Source organism: Sinohyriopsis cumingii, chromosome 6 (assembly GCF_028554795.1).
Source record: "Sinohyriopsis cumingii isolate HCF-2022 chromosome 6, ASM2855479v2, whole genome shotgun sequence".
In the NCBI taxonomy this organism is placed as follows: Eukaryota; Metazoa; Mollusca; class Bivalvia; order Unionida; family Unionidae; genus Sinohyriopsis; species Sinohyriopsis cumingii.
The window spans coordinates 61,722,810-61,738,538 of NC_142966.1; the positions used below are offsets into that span (position 1 = coordinate 61,722,810).

A 15,729-nucleotide genomic window follows, 5' to 3' on the forward strand; every position below is an offset into this window, starting at 1 on the left:
TTTCAAATTTGGAAATTTTGTCGATGATTTGTTTTATTTTACCAGAATCAGACATTGTGGTCGCTTCAATGCTGGTAATATTTGTATTTATTTCTTTTCTTGTTTTCGTTCTTGTTGTTGTGGTGGTGGTATATGATTGTGCTTGTGCATGGGCAGCCATAGGCGTTTCTGACTTTGATTTCTGTCTTGCACAATCTATAGGACTTTTGAACAGATCTACAGGACTGATAAAGTTGGATGCGCGATTTGACTCCGGTGCCACATTACAAACAACGTCGTGCCCCTAATCCCTAGCCCAGTATTTCCGTGTGTGTTCTGCAGTACTCATAAAGGCATATCCTGCCACACGTTCGTATTTTCCAAGGCAGGTTGCTTTACATTTGTTGCTTCCTAATACAACGTGGCTGTTGCGTTCCAATACCATGGATATTCCTATTGTTATACGTGCAGGTGTTTATCCAGTTGAAAAAGACAATACTCATAGTAGTTTCTCCTGGTTTTCAACCAGATGTTGTGCTCTTGTTTGCAGTTACATCAATTGTCTTAGAGCGTTGGTAATTTCATCAATTGTTTTTGCTTCGCCACTTTTAACAACAATCTTATTCAACTGATTCATGTGCCTCTCTCTGTCTGTCTGTCTTTTGCTCTCTCTCTCTCTCTCTCTCTCTCTCCCTCTCTCTCTCTCTCTCTCCTATTCTGCGTCGGTATAGTACTGTCGTATAAAGAGAAGCGAGTTCTAATGTCATTCGTATACCTATGGTCCTAAACCTTATGTCGAATTAACCTGCTCTGAACCATCTTCGTCGCTGACATCGTTAAAAATGTAATTCGCTTTAGACGCAGTGGGCGAGTTAACTTGTTTCATTGGATGCTATACCTGTTTCATGCACGATATTCTGCAGTTTCTTTTTGCGTTATTTTCATCATTAATCTACCTACGTTTATCTTGTTCCTATGTCTAAGATCAGTGACAAATTTACTACTTGTTCAGTGTACTCTGGCTCTGTTTCGGATAATTGTTGTACAACATTTTTATGGGGGCCTCTTTTATGAATCTATATGATGCATTGAAAACAATAATGTGAAAAAAAAATATTTTTCTGCTATATATCTGATCTTCGAATCTTTTGACAGGATTACGTAATTGCTGGCGACAGCAGTACACTTATTAATAATGCTATGACAATCAATATCTTCTCTGTCACCCAACATTTTAAATATTAGAGACTTTTAGCATTTAATACAAACTATTTTCACAACTCTGCTATATTTTCCAATTTTCACCAGCATTAACTGAACAATATGCATACGACGCACTATGTAAAATGAATACACAGCAGTGTCAATATAATACATTCTTTTCATTCCTTATAGTAGGCTTGCCAACTTGCGTATAGCGATGAAAAACATGTTCATTATGCAGTGTGTATATCAATCGCTACCATGCAACTTCTCCCCTTTTCTCCCTCTCTCTTTGTCTCTCTCTTTCTATCTCTCCCGTGCTGAATTTTTGTTCCTTTTCACAATCACTGCAGACAAGCATAGCGAGTAGAATAAATTGGGTGTTTTGACATTATAGTATATCCTATGAGGTCAAGGACAGCCGTACGTGACTCTAATCCCAATGACTGTGTCACGCGTGTCACGTGGATGTTCACACCACTGCCATCCCCTCCCCAAAAAGTAACTAAAACATCATTGACCGCACAAGGGAAAGACTGTCATGGGGGTTGGAGGCGAGAAAGTTGGTCAAGGTAGCAAATGACGCAAAAGCCCTATTTCCATACCCCTCAAAGACACAGGGATTGTATCTATGTAGAAAGAGTTTAACATGTGGGCCAACCTGGGGAAGCATAATTGTATATATACAGGTCATATATAAATAAATCCAAACAATTTATTTTGGCAGGTACGCGACGGATTTCCTGGCACAACTAGACTGTATAGCTGGAAAGGTCACGTGGACGGACGGCCAAACACAGGACCAATTATTGCAAAAGAATTCGGCATTCTATTTCATTCCGACAGTTCCAATGAGCATCCAGGATTTAGGGCACAATGGACACGTATGTATTCAGTGCGAATTAATTAGATGAGGTTCTCCTGTAAGCTAAAGACAAAAGTGAAAAAGCTAAAATAAAAATAAAAAGATTTTATTTGGTCTTCATTTCGTTAATTGTTGTTTGATAGGTTGCAACGCTCGTTCGATATGAATGTACATGTAAAGACTCAGATGGACATAAATATGTAAATTGCAATACTCTGACCATCCTCCTACCATTTACAATGTTGGTTCTGATTTTGTGATGGCTGCAGACAATCGTTTGTTTCGTTTGAATACTTTAATTAGAAAATGTTATGGTTTACTGATTCAAGTGCCCATCATACCGTAATTGTTCATAAGTCATTCCATTTTGTTTTTAAAGCACTGATACTCGACGATGCATTAACAGCAGGTTGCTTATCATCTGGATGGAACATTAAGATCAACGCTACGATTCTACGAATGCTTTATCCCGACGCAAATCCTTCAGATATATACATGACTCTGAGGTCGTGCACAGGAAAAGTGGTCGATGATGGACTGCAGTTCCTACATTCCTATTCAGGGTGTAACACTCTGACACAGGTATTTTCTAGGTGACGGTAAATCTGATAAGCTTTACATTAGCAACATGTATGCAAATGATGATGCTGGAGCGTTTAATTTACACACGTGTGAATTAAATACATGTGCTTTGTAATATATGGAGGCTCTCAAAGGATGGAATGATTTAATAATGAATGTATTCAATGAGTTAAATAATGTCCAGCTTGTGTGAGCTAAAGCTGAAAAACCTGGACATTGTTCAACGGGTTTCATAAATTTAATATTAAATTATTATTCATTTGAATTTTTTTATCAAAGGTTTTGTTTTAATGGAAATATATTAGAAAAACAAGAAGGACTAATTTAGTTCTTTCTGACACAGATGATGCACGAGTCAATTTTTGGGGAATACAAAAAATAGTCCAAGACGCAGGTTTGAGTAATAATGCTCAATTCAATAACTATTAACATTTTAAAACATATGCAAACGTCATCTTTTTATTCAACGTTTTAGCATAAACTACAAATGACATACCACAAGAAAACTCGCAGATTTTTCACAATCAATAGAAAATGTCCTTATGACGTTTGCCTCAGACTGGTTCTCATAACACGTACGTTAAGTGTTTCTAATGGTTGATATTTGATCCGCACAGGTAAATGTGATCTGTAATACTACCGTGGACATAATTTACTTTGCATTTGGCCTTAAAATGATTTAATAGTTTAAGTGCACCTTGACTAATGATGCTATAGACTTGTTCAGCAGAAGTGTACTATAAGTAACGATACATTCATGAAAAACTGTCGAACACAAGGGAATCGTTATATATTTATAAATTACCATAAATATCTAATTCAAAACGTTTTTATTTAATATTTAATGTCCAAACATACAACTTCTCATTAAGGTGAGAATCAAGAAAAATGAATGATCTGTAGGTATCAATCTTTAATATTATTAATTAAGACGGGCACATTATAATCAATGGTCATTGGCTATCAGTCTTGATCATCGAACATTCCTGTCTTTGTCTAAATTAACTCCCTCCCCTCCACCACCACCACCCCAAAAATAAATAAATAAATGAAATCCACTGAAACGGCCAAATGAGTAGATTAGTGGTAGCTTTCGATTAAATCAAGAGAACAAGAGAATAAAAGTTCCGTAAACCGAATTGTAAACGCATTCTCGGTTACGAGCGCCGCATGAGCAATATGTTAGTCTTTGAGGCAGAAATTGGGCTTAATAATTGAATGGACACCCATTTGGGTTATAATAATAATAATAATAATAATAATATCAATAATAACAATATGAGCACGAATAAGAAGCAAAAAGTGAAAACAATACTAAGAAAAACAAGAAAAGGAAACAAATAAACAGGATAAAAGAGTTAGAAGAAAACGAATAAACAGAACAAGAAGTAAAAATGCTTTCTTTACAAAATTAACTAAGTAAACGAAACAAATATCAAGAACATCAAGTATACTTCAATATTAGCTACAACATTATTAACCTTGCTTCAAGCATGTATTAAAATGACCAGTGGTGCAATACAGTTGCCATCATTCGAGACATATTCCACTATTTACCAGAAACTACGGTACACATATTCAAAACATAAAATGGTTCTTCTTAATATGCTTATGGACATGAAACTAAGTAAATGCACATTAGTTGAGCTGTTTTTGCCTATGTATCTGCAGGTGAAAGATTTGCTGATGTATTATTTTAATTTACATCCGCTGTCATGCATTATATTAGAATGTACACTTCTAAAATCAAGCTATACAAATGGTAATATTATAAAATAATTAACACCCACGTTTATGTTATGCAAAATCGTGAATTACTGGATTTTCAGAGTAAAATAATTGTGATACTTTACTGGAGTGAATCAAGATCAATAAGCTCACTGCTGCGTAAACTAGATAACAGTGACATTCGAAGTTATTTTTAGATGCTATCCTGGTCCGCGTGATAAAAAGGGTATATCTTGCTAATGCCAACTCCAGTTCGAATAATTCAAAGCGTGAATAAATGTGTTTTTTTCTTCTTTCTTCTTTATTTGATATTTTCCTTTGAATTGGGAAGGATAATTATGTAACTGTTTACATGTATCGTGTGAATAATCACAAAACAAAGCAGAACATTAACGGTAAACCGCGAACATCGCGAGGGATTCGGTAAGAAATATGATTTTTAAATTTTTTCTACAGACCACACAAACAGCACATCCTTCTAGCCAATACGTCTGAGCATAAACTAAAAAGAAAATTTAATTGCAACGAGTGTATAACGAATATATTTTCATTTCGTGGGTGAAAAACTTAATCATTTTCACCCACTGGATGTACAATGCACGACGCTATTGATTAGTTGGCACTACCTATTAAGGGAGGCAACACATGAAATCGAATAGACGTCGCTAGGACAAAGCACTGATATAGCTAAATAACTTTTCGATCCGACTAAGTGTAGATATGGCTATCGGAACCGTGCTTAGCGAAGATGTATCGAGAACAGCTGATATGAATCATTCATAACCCAGAAAGACTCGTGTTGTGTCTGTAAAAATCTACTTAAAAATCAAAACAAATTTAAAGACAATAAAAATGTTATTTCATATTTCATTTCTTCTCTTCTATTTGAATCAAATATTTTCTGGTTGACAATTGTATAATGGACTGCAAGCATCCTACGAATAGACTTAATCCAAATATAAGCCAGATTTTGGGAACCAAGATACTGCCCAAGGTTTTACTTGAAACGTACCATATTTTACCTATCAAATACAGAATTTTAAACTACTTTTGCAAATATGTATTTGCTATGATCCAATCTCCAGAACACTCTTTGAAACAATTGTGCTTTAAATTTATTTTGAGGAAACTCATTTTGGATAGCTTGATTCTCCAAATAATGTTTAATATTCTCTTAGCAAAACTGTACTAACATTCTGAAATTGTATATTTCCTCCATTTATAGAAATAAATAAAGATTCTCAAAATTGTTAGTTATACAATAAAAAGACCATTACAGGCTGTTTTAGCCAGTTTAAGCTGTTTCACATGTTTTATCCGGGATGCAATGTATGTCAGACTCTTTCGTCTTCCATGGCTCAGATCAATTATTTTTATTCAGTGGATATCAATGTGAACTTTTGAGGATTATTCTTGGATTATTTTTGGATTTGATTCTTAAAACCGTAAGTTCATATGTTGTCATATGTACATAATTATTTCCAGGGAAATGAATTATTATACTTTTTAAAGCTTCTTGTTTTCATATTGTTCTTGTGTTACTGTTTATTTGAGCTTAAACACGTAACACTTTGTGTTGGTCGAAGGTGTTTGTCAGTGTAAGTTCGTTGTAACTTGCCTCCCTTGTTCATTGTCAATACTGAAGGAACTATTCAATAGCTAACAGGATAAGATTATCGAAATACGATTTAGCAGCCTGCACAGGTTTGATATGCTTGCACCTTTATTGCAGAGGGTTATATTATTACATAGGCCTGATTCAAACATCTGTAACAACTGTAAATTTTATATGTCTAACTTACCACCCTTGTCGATTTTCTACACAAACAATTACTAAGATAATTTCAGTCAGAACAACAGTAAATGTAGGCCTACATAAAATTGTCCATCGCATGTCAAGCAGCTCTCTTAAACATTGGTTTCAACTAAAAACACATCTTCTGAGATATATTCCGTCATCTTATACCGTCATCTTATACGTGTTTACATTATTCAGGAATAGGATCAAAAGTGAAAAGATCCGTTGCATTCAAGATATAATTATTCATCAGTTTCAAAGAGAAAATGTAATTGGTGATATATTTGAAGAGTTTCCTTCACCTATACGTATTACATTCATGCCACTGGACTAGTTATAATTTACGCAGTCAAATATAGCATATAGTTGTAAAGGGGATATGGAAACCGTTCTAACAAAGACCCTGTTGTCAGCCAAGTGGAAATCGGCAATGTATTATGGGGTATACCAAATATGCATAGCGCATCATTGTGACGTTTTAATAAATATGCGACGTCATAGTGTCGTAATCGTCTTCCAGATTAAAATTGAATTTCAAGGGTTTTTCTTTGTTTTGCTAAAAAATAATAAACTTTCTTCAACTAAATGATGTAAAGAATTAATTACAGAATTTTGTTTTGATGAATATAATACTTCATGTTCACTTCAAAATGTTAACCACCAGTTGTCGATGTTGTGCCTATCAAATGCATTGTTGTAGATCTCTATTTCACCGTTTTAGACAGTGTAACACTTAATGAAAACTACACTAAATATCTTCATAAGATCTATTAAATATATCTTTCCTCTGTTCCAGACTTCGACCAATGAAATCATCTACACAAATCAACTAATACAGCCAATTACTGACCCCAATTTCCCGTTTATTGTATTCAACCACAAGTGGCGAGTTGAAACGCGTTGCACTGTTCCTCTCCCTGATCAAAGTTCTTCAATCGGCATACATCCGTCCGAAGGTCAGGCAGGTTCAATTATTGATAACGGTCACCATAATCTCACTAGCAGCTCCCAGGGGGTCAGCTTTGCATACCACTTTTATACGGATCCAGCTTTTCATAATGAAATAAGCAATGCATACGTGCCATTCGGACATGAATTGTATGTGAAAGTCGTCTATCCTTCTCAGAACAGCAATGTGAAGATGAGAGTAGATACATGCACTGTATTTGATTCAACATCGCCATCGCGCAGTTTCACCCTGATTAAAGATGGGTATGTTGAATAGTAGTAATAGTGGTGGTGGTGGTGATGGTAGTAGTAGTCGTGGTGGTAGCAGTAGCAATATCATTAACATAATCATCATCAATATTATTATTTATACGATTTACATACAGACAATTGATTTTAATATCAATAGCATGGTAGTAACGTAACACACACAATATATATATATATATATATATATATATATATATATATATATATATATATATATATATATATATATATATATATGCGTGTCAGTGCGTGTGTGTGTGTGTGTGTGTGTACAAGAGGAAATCAGCAATATATTCATATCTTATTCCTCCAATAGCTTTGGCATCTTCGTCATGGATACTCGTATGGTATGTATATCATAATTTCAAACATCGTCATGGATACTCGTGTGGTATGTATATCATAATTTCAAACATCGTCATGGATACTCGTGTGGTGTGTATATCATAATTTCAAACATCGTCATTGATACTCGTAAGGTGTGTATATCATAATTTCAACATCGTCATGGATACTCGTGTGGTATGTATATCATTATTTCAAAAATCGTCATGGATACTCGTGTGGTATGTATATCATAATTTCAAACATCGTCATGGATACTCGTGTGGTATGTATATCATAATTTCAAACATCGTCATTGATACTCGTAAGGTGTGTATATCATAATTTCAACATCGTCATGGATACTCGTGTGGTATGTATATCATAATTTCAAACATCGTCATGGATACTCGTGTGGTATGTATATCATAATTTCAAACATCGTCATGGATACTCGTGTGGCATGTATATCATAATTTCAAACATCGTCATTGATACTCGTAAGGTATGTATATAATACTTTAAAAATGCATCCGTACATCAGTAACTTAGTTGTTACGTCAATTGCATATTTTTCTGCAGGGTGAGATAACTTCTCTAATTATATACAACACTTGTATAGAAAAACATATTTGCAACAAATTAGAAAAGATGAAGCATCCTTCATAGCCCGACGCTAAATGAATCCAAACAAACTGCACAGAACTGCATTTAATACAGCATTTAATACAATACCTGTAAGGCACGTTGTGAAGGTGCATCAATATATGGTCATGTTGTGAAAACGTATCATTGTATTGACGCAATGTAGCAATCATCAAGCTTTCATTTTTTAAGAATCTCGAATAATTATTTACATTTGTTATCGTCTAACTGACGAGTGTGTATGAAATACAGTTCTTTATTTCCGTATTTCCTAAAAATATTCGTTATCAGCAACTCATTTAAATGGGAAGAACCTTGAAGTTTCCTCTTGAACACTCGTGCAGATGTCTGTTAACTTTCAATAATAAGCGATATTATTTTCTTGTTTGCTGCGATCATACTGTCATTCTCTTTCGTAGTTTGTGTTTCGTCTGATCTAAATAGAATGCTTCGCATTTAAAACATATCGATACATACATAACATATTTTAATATCTTGCTTATTATAAATTTAACTGCGTTTTCTTTTTCTATATTAGAACAAACCTTACATCTACTCGTACAAACATTTGGTTTGTTGTTTTCCATTTTCAAGAAAGTTAATTTAGGACTAGTAAGAATTTGTTTCCAATTATTAGGTTGCATATATGGTTTGAAGTTTTTATTCGCTCCAAATCGCTACATCGAAGAAATTGTTCAAATATTCGTACGATAGGGATCATATTAGTGTTGTGTTGCTTGTAAGTTGTTATTAATATAATTACAGTTGATGATGGTTCACTAGTTTTCACGATTATTATCTTGACTGGTTAATTTCTTTCCACCATTCGTATTGATTGATTGATAATTTCCTCTGGGCAGTTTTTGAATGTCAAGTAATTGCTGTAATTCATTGGTCCTCTGTACAAGATTAATAGGACCGCTCGGGCGGTTAGAGCGTCTACCTCAGATGCGGGAGGTCGCGGGTTCAAATCACGGCTGAGTCATACCAAATGTTTAGAATCATGGTACTAGCAGTTGCCTCGCTTGATGAGCAGTATTAAGCGTTTAATGTTATGACTGGTCGGCTTGGTGTCATGATAATGTGAGATGGGACATGATGCTACAAGTCTGAGGCATGTTGAGCTTACGTTAGATATCACTATAAATTTTTACGCTGCAGACATCATAGCGATCAATGCCACATTAAACCCTGTGGAGGCCCTTAGTCAGGCGAAGTCTTGGGGACCCCTTCGAAAATTATCTCCTAATACGTTTTATAAATATTATTTTGATCCGTTGTCGATGGGTCTCTAGGCCAGTGCCTATTTTGCCTATTTAGTAATCCGACATTGTGTAGCGATTTAACTAAAAGTGTTTGCATGACAGGATTTAAGCTAAGATTGTAACTTGTATCAGTGCATTTGCTATAAATATTAATAGACAAATAAGTCCCAGTAATTTGAATAGTATGTGCAATATAAAATTACTTATTTCACTCTCATGTTTTTGAATTTTAAAGCTGAATGTGAGTTACTCAGTTTGTTGAAGAATTCGTCTGTAATGCAATAAATTATCACATAATTCGTGTCAGTATTTCTCCCTCATTTTGTCAGCTATTGTTTCATCCATGTACTCAAATACTAATGTAACATAGGATGGAGCCAAGTCGAACCGTGAATATGTGCTTTCACTTTTCTTCTTTAGCCATAATTTTACTGCTTCTATTCCAAGATCATGTAGAATATTTGTCTATAGGTTTACTGTATCAAAAGTAGCACATATTGATCTTTCGTTCACGATGTCTGAGAAATGACTGAGAAAATCAATATAATATATTAGGAAACTAAGAAGTTCATTGCAAAGTGGTTGTAATATCATATCAAGCTAATGACTTAGTCTTAAGCTTCAACTGTCAGGTTCTCCTATAATATGTGGACATTTTAAAGTTTTAAGCCTGGTTATTATTTTGCTTATGGATTAATTCGGTGAAGGTATTACTTTGGTGGAATTTGGGGAGGCCGTAATGGTACCTTTAAATGTTTTAAATTCGTAAATTAAGTTTTGTTCGTCCTTATTCATCAGTTACGTGGTTTGATAGTATTCCCATGTTCGTGTCATTGAACATTTATATTATATTTCCTCTATAAAAAAAAATCGCTGTCCATAATTATAACTGTATGCGCCTTTGATAAAAAATTGACCTGTCATCTAACAAAGATATACAAGCTTTGTCCGTGCCTTTTAAGAAGTTCTTTTAAGCATTAGGATTTTTCTAGCGGATATTCTTTTATATTTTGTCAAGCATCTTTTAAGACTTTGTTTGTACTTTTAGTTGGATTGCATCCCGTTTTATTTCTTACAATGGTTTGTTTGTATTTCTTCTTCTTCCATACTTGTGTAAATATTTGTCGCTTTGTCTCAGTTTACGACCGAATATTATTAGGTCTCTCCGTAGTTCTGTTATAATTATTTTAGATATAGGATAAATTCATGACCTTTATTCACTAAAGTTATCTTTCTAATGTAAAGTTATATTACTTTCGGATGAACCTAGTTTTCCTGGGCTTCGGTTGGGCGAGCAATCCAAAGCACTCGTCTTTACTGAGCTCACCTCTGTTCGCGTCTGTGTTCTTCTATTTTCACATTTGTCTTCTCGTTGTCTGACACGCCCTGACTTGGTTCTTTGCTGCCTGTTTATTATGTGCATCCTTCGTCTCCAGCTCTGTCGTACTGCATTGTTTTAAATAACAAGTTCTTCAGTTTGCCTATATTACTCAATTTAATCTAACTGCATCGATTTTATTCTATGAAAACGATCTTTCATTTGTCTCATAATATTTTTCTCTTCATGCTTTGGTAACAGTGTGCTATAGGTAGATTTTACTGCAAGCGAGCGTAACTCTGAGTCACAGAATTCTTAATTTGTTTGAGCCAGTTACTTCAGTTTTGTCCAATACAGAAAACCTAACCATGGCTCGAAGAATAGAAAGAAACACGACCAACTCTCATTAACAAAACGAGCCCTAGATTATGTCATATGTATGTGTGTGTGATTTGGATTTGTAACGTAACTTTAAAACATGTTCAGTCAAAACTCTATTATGTCCACAGTGTGACAGCTTATAGTGATGTATAATAATGGGGCATCATGCCGCGGACATGTAGCATCATGGCCCACCCAGTCATATTATAGTGACACCAGGCCGACTAGTACTAACACTAACCTCTTAATGCTGTGCGCCAAGCGAGGTAGCTGCAAACACACTTTTATAAGTCTTTGATATCACTCGGCCGGGGTTCGAGCCCGCGACCTCCCGCATCCAAGGCGGACACTCTATCACTTAAGCCACCGGAGCGGTCATTAGATTATAGCTTAGTGCATTCATGGACGAGAATATCACTCAGAATTTCAATGAAATCCGAATGATATATGCTATCTTAAGATGAGGACTTTTCGAATGGGTTCTTTGATGTTGGAACGTTACATCCTGTTCACAACATACCATTTTAACCTTGGTCCTCCTTTTATTTTCCGACATCTCAAAATATAATTATTCAGTGTACATCGGTACATGATTTAAGACTTTCATCACTGGGCAAAGCCTGGTATCTGACGGGAAAATACGATTCTCGGGTGGAATTGCCCTGTCCTACACGTCAGCATATGAATGATTCTATTAATCTCGCCCTGTCAACGATGAAGTAGTTTACATAACTATGAATTATTCAGTTGCAAAATACATTGAAATTATTACGTACACGATTTCAAGGCATCCATTGACCATGATGCGACAGTGCTCGTAAAAGTAAAGTATGGATATGTTATCAAATTTCGGCGATGATGCGAAAGCGCTGGAAGGAGTAAAGTATGTCTCTGTTACTCTGATTCATAGTTAAATGAACACACAGACACACACACACTGGACATACGACAAAATAGATAATATATTCGATGACAGCTGCGTCACTCTACCGTTGCTCGTAAGACTAGTAAAAACGAACATTCTCCAGTTTAGTCAAAGTACTGAATGCATAGCGCCCATTTCGTTTGATATATATATATATATATATATATATATATATATATATATATATATATAGGGCCTACTACTCACTCAGCTACTGGACCAAATAATCAAGTGGCACAGACTGTACTGATTATGGTATCACGGTACCAATTGTTTTGCAATAGACCGCAATGCTAATGTTTTGTGAAATAAATATAGTTTCTTTCCTACCTCAGCATTCGTGTCACACACTGTCAAAGACAACAATGTTCAGTTGCCAATTTGACAAGGGCAGAACCAGCAACTAATTGCATAAAAGAAAGGTAACTCTGCTGCAACTAAACAGGGGTAAGATTTATCAAGTTACAACAGGTCGACGGATGCATTTTCTGCGATGCGTATGACATAAAAACATAATAAAAAATAAAAAATATGATCTAGATATGAATTAGCATAATCTCACGTGTCGCAAAGACACTCAACATTTGTGCAAACCTGACAGAAACTATAACTCGTACATAATGCACGAATCACAGCTAATTTTGTTGTGTATTTCTGAATATACTGTTTCTTACATTTTAAGCTCAGCCCACCTGGGGTTGTTCAATTGGGCATTGACCTGTCAATTTATGCCCGGCACCAGGGAAGATGGGATAAGGCATATCATCAGAAAATATTGAAGCAGGGATCGACTTTAAATTTCGTTTGAAAGTAATAAATTAAATCAGACAAATATCCTTTCACGGTAATGCAAAAGTAAAATAGCAGACGCTATTTTTGATTTTATATAAAAATTATATTCCTAATTAAACAGAAAACTATGAGAGGGAAGCACATTGTGCTGGAACAAACTTATATGAAATTCATTTCGGAAATCAATTTGGTAGAATGAATATAATGGCCAGGTTCTCTCTGCGATAACTATGTGTAGCATTCAAGTGAAACGTTCCTAATTTGATATTTATGTATGCGATAGGCAAGTCATATATTTTAGTTCATAAAGACCACTCTAATGATTATTGAACCGCTGTATATTTTCCACTTCCATTACATGGCCAAAGTGTTTTTGTTTAGAAAAATGTGTTGAAAGCGTTTTTATTCATCCGTTGGAATGCTCGTGGCATTATAAAAATGGAACGAAGAGTTTAAAATTAGTTCATCGAGATTGGATCTTTTGGATATATCTCGTCCAAACATACTGTCAGATCCTTTTCAAATAGTTAATTCGTTGGTGTCTAATGTAAGCATTAAACTGGCTTTTAATGTTTGTGAGATTCACTGCCTTAAATTTATTCCGTTCTTTTCTCCGTTCTAATTCTTTTACAGTTGCCCCGCAAGCGCAATGGTTCACCTCATTTTGACGCAACAGCACGAGACACGGTTTTCGTATCAAGTGTTTGAATTCCAGGACAGCAGCCACGGTTTGACGGTAAATTGCAATGTTTCAATATGTGCTTACAATGACAACAGTCACAGATGTACCCAGGGATGTACGACAAAACGGGCAATGCTTCCGTCACAAGAATCAGGTCCAAATGCTACGTATGAAGTAAAAAGCAAAACGATGATATTAAAACTGGATGTCCCGGATGCTGTATTGTCCGCAGGTAATTATCAGAAAATAGAAGCATCAAACACATGCTTTAGACCTAATCTCGCGTGAACCACATTTAAAGAAAATATGTATTCAAGAATGGGGGGGGGGGGGATGATAACTGCCTGTGGAGATGCGTCAAAACAAATCTTCGGGACATTAACTATAAGGTGAGGTAGATAATGGTTTTAAGGTAAAAATATGCAAGAAAAGCTATTAAACAATGTAATAAGCATGTTCGTGAGTTGTGAATAATAAATGATATTTATGTAATTTTAGCCTTTCTTCCAAATAAATCCCTCTCCCCCTACTGAATTTCAAATTCGAAGGAAAGTCTCCAAGCGAACTCGACCTGTTATGTGCTTCTTCGGTGATCTGACGAGGAGGTTACAATTTTGGTCAAATTGATGGTTGTCGTATTACGTCAATGATCATCAAATAGTGCAGAAGGAAGATGGTGAACACCAATTCACCATTTCTGCCTTAATTTATATATTGAAACAAGATAGCAAACAAGGTGTCGCCAAAGTTTTCATATTTAGTCGGCTTGTATGTGAAAGAATTGCTTCAGTTTAATAAACTTTTTTATTTTATGTGATTTAGATATCTGTGATCAAAGCATCCAAATATACCTCAATTTAGTTGCGTTGCTGTAAGCCAGTACTGTGTGACAAATGATCGAAATACACTTACTTAATGGATTTTCTGAGAGTCATTTGCACGTCATGCTTAAATCTTATCCATTACTTTTTAACATTCTGAATATCGTTGATACCCAATAGTTAAATCTTTCTCCACGTAATAACCATTAGTTCTTATTTCATACGCAGTTCTCACATTTATAATACGTCTAATTTTATACGGCCACCCCCAACAAAACACCAACATATACCCCCCAAGGTAATGACTTATTTTGCCTTATACCTGTTTGACATTGCGAAATAAATGTATTACAATTATCGTCAGGTTACAACAGACATTATTTGTTAAAACTAATGACAACCTTTGTTTCATGATTATTTATTAACCTATGTGTTATATTTTTTCCAGGCACAAAGGATCTAAGGCGTGATATTCCGGATTCTCCTCCTGATACAAATCACAAACCATAGGCTGACAAGTTATTCACACGACACCGATGATAGACGAATCGATTTTTTTTTATATAAAAAAAAAATTGGTATTAACCATTAAATGGAAAAAAATAATATGATAAAATCATGCAGAAATTATTTGTCAATGATATGATAATAATTAAAGAAGTTTTGATTTACAAAACGAAACGAGGATCTGGTAAATGTTTTAAAAAGGTATTAAATTGTTTTTTTATGTAATTTGCCTTCTATTATCAGTTTAAGATATTTAATTTTTTTTCTGAGGTTAAAATAAAAAATAATTTATGATTTTTATGTGTTGTTCTGTTTGTAAAATCTGCAATAATTGCAAACATTTTCGACAAAAACCATATGCTCCATGAAGCTAAAAATACACCCTAGGTTTCTTCTAGGTGAAAACAGAAGCATAGTTATTTTCTGGTTCTGAATTGTTTGTTTCTGTAGATAGTAAAGGATGCATACTTTTCAAGTACCAAGGAGGACTATCACTTTTAAACATATGACATCTTAATATTGTTTAACTGTACCCTGTCTGTTTGAGTTTACACACACACACACACAAACACAAACAAACGTGACACAAAAGCTGTGACCTAGTCCTGGATGAAATAACAAAGTTTACGAACGTTTCCACTTGAAGCAGAGTCTTTGTTATGGGACACAAAGGACTATACACAAAGGCACACACAC

At 34.9% G+C, this 15,729-nt stretch overlaps 1 protein-coding gene across 1 annotated transcript in view; it reads left to right on the forward strand.

Annotated features, from left to right (window-relative positions):
* LOC149797064 (scavenger receptor cysteine-rich domain superfamily protein-like) overlaps positions 1-15,273 on the forward strand; it is a 99,941-nt gene extending 84,668 nt beyond the window's left edge. The window contains exons 20-24 of the mRNA XM_089961736.1: positions 1,910-2,066; positions 2,427-2,629; positions 6,952-7,367; positions 13,657-13,937; positions 14,975-15,273. Of these exons, the coding sequence (XP_089817862.1) occupies positions 1,910-2,066; positions 2,427-2,629; positions 6,952-7,367; positions 13,657-13,937; positions 14,975-15,036 (1,119 nt within the window). The 3' untranslated portion in view covers positions 15,037-15,273. The remainder of the gene's footprint in view (positions 1-1,909; positions 2,067-2,426; positions 2,630-6,951; positions 7,368-13,656; positions 13,938-14,974) is intronic.
* Positions 15,274-15,729: the final 456 nt, after the last annotated feature.